The sequence below is a fragment of the Lepidothrix coronata genome, unplaced genomic scaffold, assembly GCF_001604755.1.
Source record: "Lepidothrix coronata isolate B3197 unplaced genomic scaffold, Lepidothrix_coronata-1.0 Scaffold51, whole genome shotgun sequence".
NCBI lineage: Eukaryota > Metazoa > Chordata > Aves > Passeriformes > Pipridae > Lepidothrix > Lepidothrix coronata.
Window position 1 is genome coordinate 1,536,888 of NW_016690231.1, and position 20,859 is coordinate 1,557,746.

Here is a 20,859-nt window from a genome sequence, read left to right on the forward strand (position 1 = left end):
CTACAAATCAGGGCAGCTGACTGCTCAGCAGAAACAGAGGGCAAAGGGTGGGCGCACCATTATCCGGCAGGGAATGTGCTCTCCAGAGCCACCGTTCACACCCGGCTGCAGAGAAAACAATCGTCATCACCCAAACCCCTTCAGAGCCGGCGATTCCCAGGCCCAGGCTCTGCGTCAGGAAACGCCGGATCCGGCAGCAGGAGCGTTGCTGATGGGAACGATAAACCAGCAGGGTTATACGAACGTGTCTATCTCCAAGGCCAGAAGAAAAGAAAAGCTAAAATCTCCAAGGCCCTTTTCAAAGAATAATCATAAAAGCTGCAGACTGCATTTCCCGGGGTTTTTTGTATCGTGATTAAATCTGTTTCTAGCATTACACCTTTAAGAAAGATCAAAGGGAGGCAGCCAGAGAAGGAGGTGCACGCTGACTTCCACTAATTGAAGCAAGCTGAAGCCTCCAGCACCTTCTGGGTTTTCCAAAGTTTCCTTCTCTATCTCAGCATTTCCTCTGCCCTCCCCTGCGGCCTCCCTGCCCCAGCCTTTGCAGAAGTGAGTGCATCCAGATGACTGACACAACAGAGATGCCTTTTATAGCTGCCTGGGTACAGAAGCAGGAATAAAACCATCCCAAATCTCAACACAATCACTGGCAGAAACTCACTGCAGTTTTTCCATTGTTTTATTTCCGTGCCTCATTTTTTGTGTCTTTAAGAAAGGACTTCTGTGCCTCATTTTTGTGTCTTTAAGAAAGGACATCAAGGTTTAGGAACTGCTAACAACATTTGTGCATCAATGCCAGTAGCAGTGAAGCGCTGCATACAACTCATCCCAGTAACAAAACCTATCAAAGCAAAGCTGTGCTGGGAAAAAACTAGTTTCTCAGCATAACTGTATATACAGCAGGGGCTTTTGCCAATCTCCTCCTAGCCCAGATGAACCTAATTAAGCTGCTAGAACCTGTGGTGTAAAGATAACCATGGCATCCCACGTGGGGCTGCGTAATAACCTGACTGACTCAGGCGTGATAACGCCGAGAGCATCGTGGATTCTGCACTCAGCTAAACAAGCACTCTTGGAAACCTCTATTTCTACCATTTACCTTCTTCAGTGTCTCTACTTCCTCCCCTCCTGCATCTGTGCCTCCATTATAAGCTCTTGGGGAACTCCTGGGAGGTGCTGGCTTCACCAGAGAGGCTGCTAGTCAGGGTCTGCACCAGCCCCTGTGGAGGCCACAATTTCCATCCAGCCTTCCCACAGCATTTGTGTATGAACAGGGAAGAGAATTCCTTGTAAATGCCTCCAAGGGTCAAGCACAACTTTGCCTTTGATGCTTAATAAAGTTTTGAAATCAAAACCACCATGTAAATGTTGTTCTTATTATCAGGTAGGTGTGCTCTGGTTTTCTTCCAGGAGAGCTCAGCTGCTCAAAGTGGCTGGTACTGGAAGCAGGTCTTGGATGTTCGGCATTCAGCTTTGCAGGGAGAAGACTGACATAAAAGCTTGGCACACAGCAGTGAAAGAGGATGCAATCTGATTTGGCAAATTAGCCCCTGGGATGATGCAGTTGCCATATGTACCTAGGTGCCAAATTTCAAATGGAGCAGAGTGACCTGACCCTGACCTTTGGCTCTGAGCGCTAAATTCCCTCTCCAGGGAGCCTCTCTAGCCCGAAGCGTGTTTCAAAGCTGTGAAGAGAATAAATGTATTCACCTGGGGGATATTTACAGCAGAACATTTGTTTTCACTTATGCTGAAATCTAAGGAGAGTTTTGGTAGAGTCCTCGCATGTCATTCATTCCAATAACAGGTTTTGCAACTCTTCTTATGCAGGTGTCTGAGGCCTGGGCAAATCTCTCTGGCTGACCACAAGTAACTGATGAAATCTCTGCTCTAGCCAATAATTTGCCCAATTTGGGATTTTTCAAACAGAAGCAAACATTGTCTTCTTTCTCACTGCTTACCAAAGACAGTGCAGGACAAGATAAGGAGGCTATGAGCTACAAAAATGCATGGCTTTTAATAAATACACTCAAGGACTTTACAAGAAGCATTGTAAATAACTTTACCTACACTTTTGAGAAGCCAAATGTTTTGTGTAGTTTTTTTTTAATTCTTGCATTGCAAGCTAGTAGTTAGCTTGCTAATTAAAAACAATTGCTTAATGGGTCATCAGACAGTTAGTTAGACAGGTTAGAAGGAAGAAGGGATGTTAACTAGAGGCAACACTCAGCCTTCTGAGCTTCAGACTAGTATTATGATACCCAAAATACAGGCACAATAAAGAAAGGCAAAGGAAGACAGGCAAAGGTTCAAAGACAAGGCAGATCAGTTAAAATAGTTCTATAACCCCAAAACAACTTCAGACCTTTACAGACCAGTTCAGTAACGAAATATCACGAAAGGCATTCTCCACATGGACATGCTTTCACTTGGCTTTTGCCTTTATCATTTTAGTTGGCTTGCATTCATATTTCTGAGTATTCTGATCTGGACACAAAGCCAGAGACAATCTCAAACATGCCTGCCCTTCTGGAAAGCAGCATCAGTCCTAGAAACAACTGCCTTCTTTTTTTCTAACCCAAATATCAGTGGTTTGAAAACCTATCCAAACACTCTTTCGGATTCAAGTTGTCCTTGAAAGAGATTGTGGAAGAATTCAGAGAAAAGCTGAGAGAAGAAGTGAACGCAGCATCATGGACCATGCAGTAGGCTTTGGGAAAGGCAGCAGTATAGATGAACCAGGCCTCCATTCAGTCAGCTAGCAGAAATACATCTTCATTTTAAGCAACTGAGTCACTTCTGAAATGCATCATTTGTTTAAATTACAGGAAATAAAGGTTTACAACCAGGGACGAGCTTGGCAGAACCTTGTTAAGGAAAAACAATGGTTTGTATGATCTGCAGAACCTGATCCCTGGAAGGCTGATACATCCCTAAAAGCAGCAGCAAAAGGCAAGAGAAGGTTTTGCTAAACTGTGTTTCTATCCAAGTTTCACATAGAGAACATCTGTTTGCACCCTAAAACGTACACAGGCATTTTGATAAACACTTTCTTTCTTCTCACTTTAGGATGGCTCTTTGGCTCACACAAAACATAACACTGCTTTTTATACAGTCTCACTCATTTCAAGTGCCATAAAACCAGGCATGCAAAAAAGAAGAAATGCTTAAAGATGCAAAGTAAAGCATTTAAAAAAAAAATTGGGGAGAAAAAATACTTAGGACTGTCCACACAACCTTAGTTTGCTCTCCTTTGCACACATGCTTTAGTTTTGTAGTAAAATCCTTTTTGTTTTCAAAATCTGGCTCCCACATTTCCTCAGCAACCCCTTCACAGGCTCTGGTTCCCCACCACCACATCAAGCCCACACCTCCACCCTGCAGCACCTGTCATCTTCTTCCACACTGCTGGATGCCAACAGCAAAAGCTGTAAGTGTAAACGGATGTGCTTTTGCCATCTACCATATTCTCTGCTCCAGAACTTTGCTGGCTGCAAGGAGGAGAATAAGTGGAAGATCACCCTGTGCTGAAGTGTTTCAGCTGAAATCCACCCAAATAATTCAGTCTGAATAAGATTCTCAACAAGGAAATTCCCAATGACGAAGTCTGGCCAGGCTTAAGCATGTGAAAGCAGGGCCTCATGGTATAAATTGTAAGAAAACCTTGACATGTGGCTTTCTTTCCTGTCCTGTTTACAGGAGGGTGGAAGAAACCTCTATGTTTTGTGACTTCGAGAAGCATGAAGAGAACATGTCTCCCCAGCTACTCCAAAATAAACAAGGATAACCTGCGTATCCAGGATGACAGCAAAGCTTGCCAGTGAGAAGCTTCTAGCAGAGAATGAAGTCAGCTGCACATGACAGAGACAAATGCCATTTCAAGGAAAAAAATTGTGCTGAAATTGGACAGGATTTTCCATACTCATCTTGCCTTTAGAAAATAACCCTGAACTTTAAACCTATAAGAACAGGCTGAGAGACAAGCATCTTTTACCTTGCCTTGGCAGCTTCAGAACGCTAGGAATAAATCATAGGAACAAACAAAATACTCATAAAAAAATCCCTTGCTGCCTGACACAAACTAGAGCAGAGGGTGCACTGATTCATGAGCAATACCCCTGAACCTGCTATTGTGTCATTTCCCAACACCTCCCCATTCCTACCAGCAGGCTAAAGCAGCAATTAAAGCAGTGGGAGTGCTCTGCAAGCCTTCCCTGTCTGTAACAGGCCCACGTCCAGCTATTTATTAGGTAATCCAATTACTATGATGTGACTTTCCTCCATGCACAAATGTCTACTCAGAGCTACTGGGTGTTTTTCTTAGGATGCAAGCCTCTGTTCCTCTAATAACAGGTGGTATCACAAAACACAGCTACTGCACAAAACATTGCATCTCCTTTGCTTCTCCCCTTCTCTCATTGTTTTCCAGTTCTTTGGAGAGCAACCACATGCCCAACTACAATGGAGAACAGGTTGAGACCAGTCTCCTGCACACACTTCTTGGGCCATGCTTTCCTCCAGCCTCCCCTTAAACCTGGGAGGAGCTCCCCACTAACACCTACAGACCTGCCTCATTATTCTCCTCAAAAGTTTCCTCCACAGTGACACCAGTGAGGCCTCTCGGGTCTGAGGAGGCCACTGCTTCCCATGTCGGCTTATGGGACCTCTTTAGAGCACACACATCCTCTCTCTTGCTTTTTTCCTGGAAGATGAACTCCCTGGAGGGGAGAGTCTCCTGTGAACCATGTATCCTATGGATATGGTCCTTGGCTGGAGCTCCTGGGGGCTTTGACACAACACATAATACGTGGGTCACCTCCAGCATCACCAGAAATCAATGATGACATTGCAAGACTGACTATCAGGACCCATGAAAGAAACGCTGAAGAACTTGGATTCCTGGCCAATGCATGAGGCAAATCCCGATTTATACTCCATTTGAAAAAGGCTTTTTCCAGGGGTGCAGGGCTTTTGCTTGGAAATATGCCAAGGGAGGACCTTGGGCTGTATCCATTGACCTCTGATGACAGAGATTAGATAACAAGTGAATGGAAGTGCTTTCAGTGGTGGTGCTGTGTGCTGAGAGACATAATAAAGAGAATGTATCATGGCAATACTCAGCATATATAATTCCCTGGAGAGATTACCCAGCAAGAAAAAAAGGCTTTGGTATGTCCTTGTTTGTTACATGGATTTTCCTGACCTTCCTTTCCAGCTCACTCCTGCTCTGAAAAACACTGCAGCCACTGCCAACTCCAGAAGAAACGTGCAGTTCTTGATGCTCAAGGGTCGCTTCTAAACATTCTCTATTTCCTTCTAGTCAATGTTTTTCACACTATGCTTTGACATGAAACATCTGATAAAATAAGACCCAAAACTTAGGGCACAGGAGAGGAAGACATGCAGGTAGAAGAGCGGGCACACCTATGGCCATGCAAAAATTATAAATAAAACCAAAATCAATAAGGGAATTTGTAAATGCAAAGGATCACAGTAGTCTGTCTAGAAGCTTATCAGGCAAGGGTTCACAGGCAAGATTTCTCATTAAAACAACTGGCTTATTTTTTTGGCACTATTATATGACACAGCCCCTAAAATCTGTGCAAGAGCTAAAATTTTGAGGGACAGACACTTCGTCGGCTTGTGCTTCCCAAAACACTTTTGGCTGTTCTGGTGCAATATCAGTAACTCTAATCCCTGCTGCTGAACTCCCCAGTGAAGCTGGCAAACCAGATACTGGGCTGTATTAGTGAGAAACAGGGATCCCAGGCAGGGGTCACTTCAAACACACACAATTCCCTGTGCCAAACACAAAGCTGAGCAAAACCTAAGAGACTTGTTTTATTACCTAAAGCTTTTGATCAACTACAGGTAGAGGAAACACCAAAGTGCTTGTAATAACATGGAGATCTTGTCATGCCTCTGCCCAAGTCTGCCCAGTTCTACGCTCCTTTCTTCACAAGTAAAATGACACCTTTGGGCTTGGGATTGTCTCTAGCTGTGTAACTTCACACTTTCACCTTGCTCTGTCTTAATGTCTCTCTTTCAAGGTCCTTGCCCAGGCTAAAGATGTGTATAAATCTCTGCCCATGACAAAGCCCATGCTCAGGAGCTTCTACAGAAGCAGAAACTCCTGTCTGTCTCCTCTGTGCCTGGTAATGCTGCTGGATGCAGGGTCTGCTACAAGCCAGACACCGCCCAAGCCACAGGCACCAGCCAGGTACAGCATCCAAGGCTCTTCTCCCTGCTCTGTCTCCTTCACCCTGGGCAGGCAGAGGCAGCTGCTGTGAGGAAAGAGGAATGCCTCCTCCCCGTGCAAGGCTTTACTGACCCCATGAAACATCACAGCTGCCTCGTGGAGCAGCTGATCTGGACAGGAATCCCAGCCATGAAACCACAGCAGTGGCTTCACTGCGATCCCCCCGCGCTGCGCGAGAGGCCACGGCCGGGATTGCCCAGGACGGGTTAATCACGTGTGAAAACAGCTGCAGAGCTTTATGGGGTTTTAGGGCTGTTGTTGTTCTTTGGACAGGAGGAGGGAAAGGAGAGGGAGTCAGACATGGGGGGAGCTGCCTGGGAATGACCTGTGATGGCAGGGAAGCACACTGTCACACACACGAGCAGGAGACCAAGGACTGATACACACAAAGCTGGTTTTTCTCCAAGGGTTTGCTTTTCATGTCACCTGGAACGGGGTTGCTGTGACCTGCTCTGCCTCCCACACCCCTAGACCATGAGAGACGACTGCTCATTTCCTGCACACACCTTCTTCACCCACCAAAAGCCTGCTTTGCCACTGTTTACCTGAGCATCCATGGTAAAAGACCACGGTGGCCTAAGGGGCAGTGAGGTGTATTCTTGCTGACATTAGGTGAAACCTTGGTCATATTTAAATTAAACAGAATTTTATTACTGCCTTTGAACAGGTCAGAGAATACAGTGTCTGGAGAAGAGAAGGTAACAAGGTCCAAGGAAAAACTATACATTATCTTTTAAACCACCTTGTCTGAGATACTCAGCCCTCCTTGATTCCATTAAAAGGTCCCCCTGCCTTGTAAAATATCTGTAAAGGAAAACAAACCACCACAGAGAATACTTCACTTGGTATTACTTTCCTAAGGCACGATGAGAGCTCATCAATGCAGTCTGTAAGCTGGTTGATTTAAGGACTCAACCAAACATGTCTCACACAAGAATTACAATACATGTGGTATTTGTTTGCTTTTGTTTTTATTTCAATTTTATTTCTGGATTCTACTTTGCTTTGTAAGTTATTTTTCTTGCATGACAAGCAATATCCAGTTATTCATGCACTGCCTTTTTTGTTTTGTTTTAGGTTGACATTTTGCCCAAACTTGAGACCACAAGATGCTTACTAGAGGCTCTCCTGGCTTCATCGAGGTCTCTCATACTTCTGGTTTTTAAAAGCTAGTACATGCTAAACCTAATACACATAAAAACAAGGCACACAAAACATCAGCCACAATTTCCCCCCCACATGTGTGTGTGTATGTTCTCTGTCTATGCACAGTGGTGTTTCCAACCTGAAAACAATGCATTCAAGGAAAAAAATATGGGTTTGTGTGATGGGATTTCCAACAGAGCCTGAAGGACTTTGGTATCCCCAGACTATAAAGAAAGTCCAGAGAACAGAATACTTAACATCTCCAGCCTCCTTTGAATTCCCAGCCTTGCTGAACGAAGAATAAAGAAAGCAGGAATCCACTAATTAAAAGAGAAATGGGTCTTATTTGTCTTGGTTTCTGAAGTCACAGTTTTCCACTTCTGAAAACACAAGTTTCTCACCAGTTCTTTTCTGCCCTAGGGCTGTGACCTAAACAGCTTAAATGATACACAGATTTTGGTCAAAATCTGCTCCTTATTTACTGGACTTCAAATGTGCAAGCAATTACTGAATGGGTCTCGTTTATTGAATAAAAGTATTTAGGCATTATGTTTACAAAGGCCTAGAAACATTAAAATCTAGTGAAAAACAATTATTTTTACAGAATACATCTGCAAGCAATATGAAGTCATTTTGTTTTTGTAAATTTCTCCGTAATAGACTTATTGTTGATGTGGAAAATGTTCACATTGCAGCAGTGAATTATTTTGAAATGCCAAACTTAATAAAGGAGAAATTATTGCAAATAATATCACAGCCCTTAAAGAAAAAAAAAAAAAAAGCCAAAATACCAGTGGTTTCCTGACTAGTCAATCCTCTTCAGATTGGCAGACCCCTTCAGACTAATCAGGAAGAGTTAGACAAATAGTTACCTTATTACGGAGGCTGTCAAATAAATCAGAATCTGGCAAGCAACTGTTTCTGAGCCCTGCAGCCGGCCTGGCTGCTTTTCCTGTAAACCCAAGGCAGTTAAAACAGACCCACGGATGTGTGTGTTTGTCTGCAGAGCAACGTGTAGGCTTCAGGCCTCTAAACAAAACTTATTCCAAATCTGGGCCAGCATTTTTCTTGGCTTCCCCAGGTTTTGTTGTGGAACATGGCTGAGAGAAGAAATGTTTTCTAACCAATTAATTCAAGTCACTGCTGTTATTTTTAATGGAGAGCTCTGAAGCTCAGCTCACAAAGGGTAATGAGAAAATAATGTTTTAAACAACATCATCAGAGGAATTAGGCCATGGACTTGCACTACATTATCCAGCTCTCGCCGCAGAGTTATTTTGCCCCCCCCAATGTTTGCTCTTTACAATGGCACGATGAATGGGAATTTTGCCTAAGGTACAAGCCTAAGACACAGCCACAACTGAAGGTCACAGAACAGCGAGTTTCAGCACTCAGCCACAAGAAATGGTCTCTTGTGCCGCTGCAGCCCCGACTCCAAACACGCTCCCAACGCCCCTGGGCTTCGTGTGTTTGGGAACGGGTGAAAACCGAGCTCTGGTTTCAGCAGGGCACTGGGGCACGTTCAATCTGCTGTCTCACAGCACTTCAGTGAGCATTTAAACTGGTGCAGAGGAGACTCAGGTACACAACCAGACTTTAGCCTTACTGGGTCATCCTGCTGAGCAGAGGGAAGAAGAGTGCTGCCTTGAGAGGTGACAACATCACCTTTTGTACCTCCACTCCATCCAGGATGGATTTGAAAGGCAACCACCGGGCAGAAGGAAGGCAAAAAGGAGACAGGGCAGGGAGGGAGGAGAAAGTTTGAGAGCACAGCCCAGAACGAATCCAATGAACACTGGGGCTTACAGGCCTGTGTGAAATGTTTTCAAGCACTGCTACTGTACTGAATATATTCACCAGCTGAACAGCCAAGAGCTATTGTTGGAAACTGTAAGACTGCCCAGGCAAGAACTGTACTTCTTCCTGCCTCCTTTGCATCCACGGCAATGCAAACTGGCAGCACTGACAAATCAATTCAACACTGGTGATCACAGAGACTTGCTGAGAAGATGGGATATAATAACTTTTGAAACTAATAAGATGGCTTAAAAACATCCTCTTTTTTGCACTGGACCACATTAAAATCAGGCAGCACAGATGGACTTGCACCTGCTTCCAGATGAAAGTGGTGGCTAGTGCAGTGCTATTCTTAATATGAATTAACTTCTAATACAGATCTGCCTTAGTTCTAATTGACTTTACAGTACCACTAAAAATAACTATCATCTACCTGGCAGGCATACTTCTCCCCTTCCCCATGCCTCAGGATGGGCTCTCTGTCTTATGGTTTCTAAAAAATAACACTTGCAGTAAATACAGGCAACCACTAAATGCACACCATCCTATATATAACATTGGGTAGGTTTTGAGGGGAAGAGCCACAGATTTGTCCTCGAAGGCAGCCTGTCTCATGGAGAAAACCACCAAGGAGAGATTGGCAGCTTCCAGCCCAGGGCCAGCAGCACGGGCAGAGCAGAGGAGGTGTCAGAGATGCCGTCAGACAAAAACTGAGAGATGGGAAAAGGTGGCGTGGTGCAGGATCTTGAAAAGTAGGACAAGAAACTCCCACTTCACAGAAAAGGGGAACTAAAAATACAAGGATGGGAGGAAGACTTTTTTGGTGGGATATATGTCTTTTTATGGGGACAAGCTCAATAACCACGATACAAGAAATCCTACTTTCTTCAACTTCACCTTCTGCAGGTAGGGTGAGGTTATCTACAGATTTAAAGAGGGTAGAAGTGGCTGCAGTCACTCAGTAACCAGGATCTGAGAGTCCCTAATATACAGTGACGTGTAACACACAGTGGTCACTTCAGCTACCTTTGTGACAACTAACAAAAAGAACAGACACTTTAATATCTTTGCTAGTTACCAAAGGTTACTCTGCACTTTTATCCTTGCATGATACCTCAATTCAGTTTACATATGAATGGAATCCCTTTCAATTTTAGGCTAATGTTCTTTTATATTTATAATATTCAGGATAGCTACACATGCTTGATTACCTTTTAAACACTTTTCACGATTCCATTTAAAAATAAATGAATCCCATTTAATAGTGACTTGTCCCCATCTTCTAGTATTTATGGACAAGGACATATGGGGCTGATTTCCCTCATTATTAAGAAGCATGTCTGAGGCTTAAGCTATTTAAATTATTCATTGACAGCAACTGGGCTTCTTATACAAACTCCCACTTACACAAGGAGTCCCAGTGATACACCAGTCAAGTGGGGAAAGATGGTTGAACAGATTTTGGGATGCTCTGGGCACCCACAGACACTGCTGACTTTGATTAGGGTGAGGAGTACTTTTGAAAAATCGGGCCCCAACTTCACTAATGAATATAATTTAACTGGGACTTTCAACATGGTTGTTCTGAATGACTTTTTCTTCACAGGTCACCACGACTGAGGTTCTGAGCGGTCCAAATCACAAAGGCTGTAAGCATTTAAAATTCTGCTATAAAGAGACTTTCCAGCCCATCACAGACTACCCTCTGACCACCTCAGTGGTGGAAGACCTTGAGCCTGTCAGTGTGCTTCCAACCATGGAGTCAGAGTGAGAGAACAGGAATCATCCTTCATGGAAAAACAGTTGTGGTTATTCTCTGCAACGTTTTATTTTTAATTAAAAAGACATGTTTCTTGCTCTCCTCAGAATGAGCCAAAGGAACATTTGCACTCATTTTCAGGTCATATCATATTGCACATATTGCACCTGATTTCACAGCTATGTAGGCAAATTACTATTTTTCTGCACAAGTAAATCATTATCAAGGTAACGGACAGTGAGCATCACCAACACCCAGAGGTTACAATCCATTTTAGGAAAACATGGTCTAACTCTTGGAAAGGACACTTTCATATTTCAACTGTTTCTCTCTTCCTTGCCCAGCCCCAACTCCAAGCCCCAGCATGCCTCAGACTTTGTTCCTATATGTGATCTGGATGGTAAAGATTTTGTTTTGTTTCTGTTTCCCCTAAGAAAGGCAGAAAGGTTAGTAAGTCTTTAAACTCCCTGTTCTTAAGGCTGTTAATATTTCACATTGCCAGCAGGGAAAGGAATTAAAACTGCCAGTAGCTATCCAGATAGATTTTAAAATCCCCTTCCCTCCCCCTTCTCTCTGCCTCCCTCAGCTTCAGAGGATATTTTCCCCGCAAATTGGTTTTAAATTAAGGAAGGTGATGAAGGCAATGTGCCGTCTCAGCATTTTCCCAGGTGCACTTAATCTAATTTCATTAAGGAGATCAGGACAGATGATCGCTACAGTCGAAACATTAAGTCTGTCCATTTTTGTATAAAAAAACCATTAAGTCTGTCAAAGTGTCGGCGGGTGGGCTGTTTATTATTGGAGATGAAGGCGCGCTTTGCTTCCCCAATAAACTGTCAGGAGTAGTAAACCACAAATTGAGTCAGCTGCTGCCAAAGATTTGGGTAAAGATCTCCAACTAATTTTGACACAGGTGTGGGAAAGGCCAAGGAAAGGCTTGGAAACCAAGCCTTCTGTGTGTGTGTGAGATATTCCAACCTGACCATCGAGGAGTGGAAGTCTGGGCATCAGTGGATCTGATCAGGCAGAACTGCTGATGCCTCTGACACTCTGGACACAGTGTTGACAGGAGCTGAGCAGCAGCATGTGCTGCAGAGCCCAAGCTGCAGATTCACCTCTGCTTTAGCCTGCACTCATCCTGCCACGCTCATCATCTTGTCTTACGCAGACAAGAACTCGGAGAAGCTTCATCCAACCCCTGCTCCGTTCTGAATTCATGCACAGCTCTGACTGAAATGTAAAATCACATTCCTCAGACAGTCACATGGACATCAAACAAAATTAGAGGAAACTCACCAAAATACAGAAACTTTGGAAGACCAAGAGCCATGACAGAAATCAAGTGGAACTTTCAGATACTACAAAACCAAACGTGAGTCATTTGCAAAGGAGAACATTTTCCTTCTCAAGAAAAATGCAGCTGGGTAAACTGCAGCTGGTAAAGTACCATCATCTTGATGGTAAAATACCATCAAGAAATGTTAAAAAGTACAAAATACTAACTTGAATTACACAGTCTTAAAGTACATACAGAGAAACTAATAATAATTAATACGGAATTAGAAGTGATATGCTAACTTGAATTTTGTGATGAGGGAAAACTGTTGTGTTTGCAGGTAACGTGCTATGGGCTGCTCCAAGCATCAAGGGTGGGAAGAGCAGAGGAAGGTTCAATTCCCCATCCCAGGAGCAGCCAGGGTAGGAACAGAGCCCAGTCTGCTGGCAGAGGCTTCCACAGTGCAGCAGGGATCAAAAGGAAGATGTGGGAGAGGGGGCAGGGAGCCAGATCACAGCATGAAAAATGACTGGCTCACTCCTGGTCTACACCTGGAGCTGAGGGCTCACAGGTGACTGACAGACAAGGACTGTTCCTTGCTGCCTGGGAAGAACTGTGTGAGCCCACGTCTGTACTGCAGCCAGAGCTGGAACTGAGGGGTGATCCTGCAGGGAGGGGAGAGAGGCTTTTTTACAAACATATTTGTAAATATTTTAGCCTGTCTTGCTTGGAGTTTTCTCTGTAAAGCATTTCTGTGGGAAGCCAGGACTCCTGTCCCTGAGGCTGCACAGCAAAGGCTGGGCAGCACCAGCTGAAGCATCTCCTCACGCAGGGTGCCATGACAAGCCCCTTACTGATCTGGCAGACAAAAGAAGCAGTTGATAAGCAGCTGATAAGTGAAAACAGCAGCTGATAAGAGATAGAAGACTCACCTTGGCAACAGAACACCCATTTCAAGCACGATGCTTTCAGTTAGGGTGAATTCCCAAGCAAGGCCAGGCAGGCATCACTTCTAGTCTTTACTGCTGATAAAAATGTTGTTACTGCCTCTTACATATCTGGAAAACTCCTGTGAAACCTTGTTTGGATTTTGTTGAATATGAGACCCAGAAGCAAGAACTGCTGGAAAGCTACAAAACCCAAAGCTGACTCATGGGCCATCCTTGAGCTGTATCCTTCACACCTGCACAGGGGACACAGTGCTGCACACTGTGCTCTTGTGCATTAACCTGGTAAACAATCCTGGAACACGTGAGAAACTCTGCAAGCCAAGTGAGGGCCTGCAACTGCAGCTGTTGGAGTAGGCATCCTCCAAAATTCTCATCTTCTTGGCACCTTTACGGTTAATTATATCATTCGATTTAATTAATGGAATTGCCTAACTCAACTGTCAATTCCTATCACCTGCCTACTCTGTTCTGTTCTTTCTGATCACCTTCCAAGGAGTTACTGCCATTGCCTTTGGATTTCAGGCTGTGTTATAATGGTGTTTCTTGATGTGGGCAGACGGCTGTACAGGATTGCTCTCCTCCCTGATGCCTCAACTCTTAAAAGTTTCTTCACAAGGTCCCTGGTAAGATAAGAAAATGCTGGATGGGGAATTGGGACAGGGAGATGTTAAACAATGGAGAATGCAGAGAGCTAGGGACATGCTGACTGCCAGCAGCAGAACTGGAATTATCCTGCCATGCCCAAGAGCTCTCCATAAGATCTCTTCAGTTCTTTTATGCGAGTTAATGATGGATTTTTGTCAGCAAACTCGAAGGCTCTTCTCATTGTTTGCTCTGAAATTTTTTTTCTCTACATTTTCAAGAATGAATATGGGCACCACAGACTGTGATGACTCAGCTTTTTATATACAGAATAATGTATTTAAAATTTGAGGTTTTGTCTGGACAAGAAGAAAACACAAAATCTCAGTAGGAGGGGAGAACATTGGTGCTGAAGTTTTGACTCATTTTCTCAGCTGCACTTTTGCTTTATTTAAATACAAAGGTCAAGGAGGGCCATTATTATTAATATTATTTACTGGAGTTGCAGCTGAGAAGCACAACTTGGAAGGCTCTTCTCCCTCTGGAAGGGCTTCAACTGCCCCAAGTCTCAGTGGGAACCTTTGTGTCTGCTCCCTGCACATGGTGGGTGGAACGATGGAAGTTGAGGGCATGCCAAGTCTCTCCCCCATCTGGCATTTCCCAAAGAGCAACTGAGTGAACTGGGAATGCAGTGGGCTTAGAGGATGCTATTTTGCTGGTAAATCTGTTCATGGAGAACGATGAAATAACATAAATTCACTGAGTGGTGAATTTTTGTCTTCCTGTACTGGCAACAACATTACATTTGCCTGTTTATAGCACCCAAATCTTTCAAGGGCTACAAGGTTATTTTAAATTCAATATTTTGATATTGTTTAAAAAGCAGATCTGTTCTTAATAACAACATGCAGCTTGTCTGTAAAACAGAGCCTTTCTTCCATTAGGAGAATTAACCATCTTTGCCCAGTTACTACTACATGGGAGTCAGCTTTCTCACTAGTTTTCACTCTGTATCACTGGGCTTTCAGTCTGTAAGAATTAAAGCTTAGAAGGAGCACTGCTGCTGTGCATGTGTGTGCATGCACACGTACATATGCAACACTACTGAGTGATGCTAAGCCTGCAGCACAGCCCAGGCACAGGGTTCCACAGCAGCATTCAGCACTGCTGAATGGACATCTTATGGTAAAAGGACCACTGAAATCCTGTCTGAGAACCCAGCTGGGAAGTAACTGGCAAATGGAGACTTCTCATTATTAGCCACAGCTGAAAACTGTCACAGACTGAAGTGTAATGCTAACAGAAGTGCAAATACTGCCATGTGAAAGCCCTCGGTTCAATTCCATGTTTAATCTTTCCCTTCTGCTACAGCCAATAAGAATCTGAATTTCTGGAAAAGTACCAAGTTTTAATTTTTCAGAAAAAAAGGACATTTGAACAATGGACAAAACCAGTTTGAGGACCTTGGCTCAGGTAGGCTTCAAAACCAGCAAATTACAGATTACCTGAAGCGGAAACTAAACTTCCAGCCTCGTGGAAACAACAGACTTATCAGATGGAACTCACTTTTTCCATTGCTAGATAAAACGTAAGGAGCAGGGGAAGAGCACCTTCCAGAAAAAGTGCTGGTGGGGGCTTTATCTTATTGCTGGGTCATCTCATACACAGACACACATACACAGAGTGACCATTCCTACTAGAGCAACTCCTAGACCTCTCTTCATTATTACATTCCTTTCTCCTGCTGCCTAAACTATGATTTTTCCTGTGGGATTGTGGATACCCTTTCAAGGTCAACGTAGCTGAAACAGCAGTGACAATTTCATCTCCCAGATCTTCCACACAGTTTATTCTTCTCATTGCTTCCACTCTTATCACCTCCATCTCTCACTCAAGCCCACAGTTCTCATCACTCTCTTTGACTCCCAACACTCCCAACATCGTGATATTCAACCCATGTTTAAGTCCTGCATATCCTTGTTCTCTGTAACATAATGAGCATCCTCTGTTCATCCACACAACTAAGTTCTTGATCAAGCTCTCACTACCTCACCTTTCATTTACCATTTTAACCTTTCCCCTGGTGACAGCTGATGTACCTGTGTCCTTGTGCCAAGGAAAAGCTGCTGCAAGATCGTTTTCCTAGTCTGTGGCTTTGCTTGCTACACACCTTCCCACTTCCCAAATGCCAAACTGTCACTCCTTCATGTTTTGACTCTTTCACAGTTTACCTCTTCTTCCCAACACTGACATTCAGCATTGCTGTAAACTTTCATCTCTCACTGGTCTGATTTGATCACCCCCTTGTCAAACTTTCAAATAAGCACCTCCTTACTACTTACCACTCTGCCTTTTGCTGCAGAGAATAACCTCCCATTCACGGTCATAAAGCTCCCTGACTTGCCCTCTCAAATGCCTCCTAAAACCTAAACACCTACAAATCCCCCCTTCACCTTATTACCTGCAAAATCAAAGCTGGACAACAAGGAGGCTGCTGTTGTGCTGAGACACAGCTGCTGTTGACAGTGTCCCCCCATTTACCTGAGCCCCTTCCCTGTGATCTCCCCCTTGGGCCATGAGCTGTTCTGCATCTGCACCACACGTGGCAGGATGGAACCCAGCCTGGGCTGGAGCGACCACAGCACCTCCTCCTCCCATCCATCCGGGGCTGAACTGCACCTCCTCTTGTGCTGCTGACACTTCAGGTACCTCCTGGGACTCAGGAATGAGCACAGCAAACTCCAGCACGGCAAGGCTGATTCACACTGCCCAAAGCCTAATAAACTCACTGGGCTGCTGCAGAAAGTCGTGTGAAAACACTGATTTAGAAACCTGACCTCAAAACTTTTTGTTTCCATCTTGGATGTAACTTCACCTGTCTCTGAGGTTGCTTACTACAGCTAAAACACAAAGCACAAAACCAATACACGGTAAATGCTGATTCAACTCAGAAATGCAGTTGTACATCTTTTGTACATCTTACTTAGCACCACATTAAGAGAAGAATGCTTGATACCCTGGTTTGGAGAGCTCGCTTACACTGCAGGGCCACGTAATTAAGCTGACAAGCCACAGTTTTGCACACAGCAGAGAGAAATCCAAGACTGAAAGAAGATGAACATGGAATTACTTTTAAAGAAAGAAATAGCCTTTTTTTTTTTTTAATGCAATCTTGAACACTGTTATTAAAAAAATGAGAGCAACGTTTTGGAGTAACGAGCAGAGATTACTCATTCCCTTGTTTTACACAAGTTGACTTTTGGCTTTCTGCAGAACACCATTTAACAGAGCGCATTACCAAGCTGCTAGCCACTTTTCACAGTGATGCTAAAGCAGGTAAGAGACAATAAGTGGAACTGTTGATGGTTTATATTACTCTATTATGTTAATGTTCACTAAAGTATGCCATAAGCTCTCTCATTACATGTGTATAAACCAATTCTCTGTGGTGTTATTCCTGTGCTAAATGCTATAACTACATAAATCTTGAATTAATGGAGACTTTATAGTTCCTGAAAATGAAGGGTAATTGCTATCTGTTAATGCTGTTGTTGCTATTAAAGGAAGTATATATTTTCAGTAACAATGTTTATGGACCGTGAGCTTCACATCGCAGCTATTGCACAGAGCAGAGACAGTGTAATACAACCATCAGACTGACTCCCTTTCTCTCCCTCTTCCCTCACAAAAAGCACAGTATTGTTTTCACAGCTTTGACAAACCACCCTACAACCCTCCTAACAGCTGCAGAGTCCAACCCAGTGTCCTTCACTGAACATGCAGAACCAGGATTTGCATTTCCATCTCTCAGAACGCATGACTTGCTAAGTTTCTCACTTGGTTAAATGGCTGGACAGCTCACTTTATTAGCCTGGGTATCTCAAACAGTTCTTTGAGAAGTGCGTGGTGACAGAATGATAGGTGTGAGAAAGTATCATCCCACTTACTTCCTTTGAGATTTCAGCAGTGATGCAGAAGTGAAAGGCTATACTTGGCCAGAGACAGTTCTCAGAAAGTAGATGGGATAGACAAGTCCCCAGCCTTGAGCTCCTCTTCTCTGATTATTAAAAACAGCAGTGCACTGGTTGGAAACACTCTCACAATCTGCTGTGGAACTGTACCTTGCACTAAAGTAATGGCTCCTTGGTTCTGAGACACTGTACGTGTGACTGACTATGCTCAATTACTTTCCTCCCCTGGAGTCCTGCACAACACTGCACAAGACAAAAACCCAAACCATCAGGAGTGTGTTTATATTTTACAATGCAGCGAGGGTAAAACCTCAATTTTACTCTAATGTCTGCGTTTGAAAACATTAAGAGCTCAATAGCCCATATATCTACGAACTAAATAAATAGTGGATAATTACTAGCACTGTACAGAGAGAGAAGTAGGAGGTGGAAAATTTCAGTTTTGCTTCTACCTCTGTTGCTGACTCAGTTTGTACTTGTACATGAACTTCTTTCTTTGTCTGCTTTCCTCGTGAGTTACACCCAGACGACAGTGATCCACTGTTTATGACTGACAAAAAATGTTATGCAAATCAGAAGCACATTAGTAATTCCTGCCCTGCCCTTCATTAGTGCCAGTGTGTGTAGGTGTACCTAGGAAAAGCTGCTCCTTGCTGACCAAGCAGGAAAGCAGGACTGTTCTGTAGCACTGGGAAATGCAGCCGACCCATCACGGAATTCGGGAGCCTGATGCTGGGCTGGGCAGGAGGGCGAATTCTCCACCTGGCTGCAACAGCCAGGGAGTGTTACAGGAGATACGTTTTGCCAACACGTAGAAGGGGGAAAACGAGTGTAATCCCTCAGGATATCCACACCAATATTTTTGTAGCTCCTTGTTGCATCAGGCAGGTGAAGTTTTAGACAGACACTGGATGAGTTTCCAGAGGAGTGTAGTATGCCAGGTACCAACACAGCAAGTCAGGCTGCCCTTGTGTTCCCCAACTGGAAGGCAATGTTGCACTTACATTATCCCCATGAAAGGTTTGAAGCATCTTCACTTCAACCCTGGTGAGTTTACATGCATGTGCCCACGTCTTTGCTGACAGGAAAAGAAACCCCACTTAATTCCAGAGACCTATTTAATAGAACTGTGTCATGTCTCATGTCTCTACAGATCAGGCAAGAGATAGAAAGATGATGTTGTGCTGCTCTCCTTATGAAGAAAAGAAATGTTGTTATTAAGGCGGAGTCACCTTAAGGAGAAGGCAGCTGGGAAGTACGTGAGCCTAGAAGGTCAAACTGCAGTTATAGATATGTAAAGAAATGCCATATTAATGGGAAGGAACACTATAACAGCCTTTCATTTGCTGTAAAGGACAGTAAGCTACCAGCCAAACACAATGCAGCCTCCTCTGAAGGTAACCTCAGATCCCACATTCTGAAAGCTAATCAATGTTGTTCAGATTTCAATTTCTTCTCTACAAGGTGAAGTCAAACCTAATCTAACAAACGTCAGTCTCAGATGTAATGCCGCTAGCTGGGTCTACCAGTGTAATTTAGATAATCATTAATAGCATAGCTGTATAATAAAACTACATGTCACTTACAACTTCATCTGAGGTTTGACTGGCAGATCTTTAAACAGTTTTCTAAGTGATTGCTTTTACTTTCTTTGATTGGGCAGTCTAAGAAATGTTTTAACCCCGTGGTATCTAAGCTTTTAGGGAATAATTTTTTACCCTCACCACCCCTGCTGTCAGCTCTGCTGCTGTGTAACCTTGTAAGAAGCAGAACTCGGGGGGGGGTGGTTTCAGGGAGTGACTTTTTACACATATACACACATATATATATAAAAATTAAAACAGAATAATATAAAATAAAATATGCACAGTATCTTTCATTCAATACGCATATTTAAATGTTTCTCTTCAATCAAGCCTTCATCTCAAAACACAGCTTTTGCCACATTCCAGGGATATTTAGTATATAATGGGATTTTTAAAAGAAGAAGTTGAAGAAACCGTAATGCTCCTAAACCTCTAACAATACTAACAGAAAGACTTTAGCAGAGGAAGCTTTTAGTGTAGTCTCCTGAACTCGTGGTAACCTCTGATGCAGGGCTGCAGCGGGGGGTGCTGCTGAGGAGACAGGGCTGCTGAAGTCAGCCTTCACTTCTGTAATGCTGATCCAGGAGAAGCCTCCACACCACAGCTTCTCATGAATGAATGCAAGAGGTTGGACAGCCAAAATACAATAAAGGTTTGATGAAGATCTAACCTGAGACTGCCAAGTATGATCTGCCAGAAGAGAAGCCGGCAAGGAATACTCAAGTCTTTTACACATTTGATGCTCAAAACCGTGGTGCAACTGGTGCCCCGTTGTGGGACTTCTCTGTTTTCCTTGCAAAGGTGAAACAAGAAATCCCCGTACACAAACACACGACTACAACCTTTCAGTGACCAACCTCTGTGTTCAAAAGAAGGTCAGAAAAACCATTGCTCTGTGATAAATATGCATGTAACATGACAAAACGCTCCTTGACAGTTACCACACTGCCTTGGAGGGCAGGTACCAGTTGTCCCATCTTCTAAACTGGTTACAAAATTGACATCTTCAAAGGTTACTATAAATAAAATATGGGCTCCTGACAAGTTATCAGAGGAAACTTCCTCTGAAACAGCTCTAACACTGTGAGTCAAGACTCACCAAATGCTCACATAATAATCAAGAAAGACTATTATGTTGACGGGGGTTTCTTTCCTGCAAACAAAAGCTAGATCACAGAGTACCCGGTCCGATGTTTTCTCATTCAATTATGCATATTTTTAGATTTGACATGAAGACTGGAGGAAAAACGTTATTTTCAAATTCATTCTTATTTTGGCTACCAGGGAATTTCCAAGCATGTGAAAGAAGAAAATTCAGTCTTACCTTATCGTCTATATCGCTCTCGCTGTCACACTGTGGATTAGAGAGAGAAAAAAAGATTTTGAGAAACACCTTTATGTACAGGGATCTCTTGCATCATCCTCTTAAATCTTTAGGATAGCTGTTTATGATGTTCACAGTTCAATGAAACACACTTCTGATATGTGCAGTAATGCCTTTTACATTGCTGGCATAAACCAGACAAAGCCAGA

General features: G+C 43.5%; 1 protein-coding gene across 14 annotated transcripts in view; it reads right to left on the reverse strand.

The window, feature by feature from the left end:
- The window catches only part of FBRSL1 (fibrosin like 1), a 510,214-nt gene that overhangs the window by 151,801 nt on the left and 337,554 nt on the right, over nucleotides 1-20,859 (reverse strand). For all 14 annotated transcript variants that reach the window (XM_017815486.1, XM_017815477.1, XM_017815483.1 and 11 more), the window contains one exon: nucleotides 20,651-20,680. In XM_017815486.1, coding sequence (XP_017670975.1) covers nucleotides 20,651-20,680 — 30 coding nt within the window. The remainder of the gene's footprint in view (nucleotides 1-20,650; nucleotides 20,681-20,859) is intronic.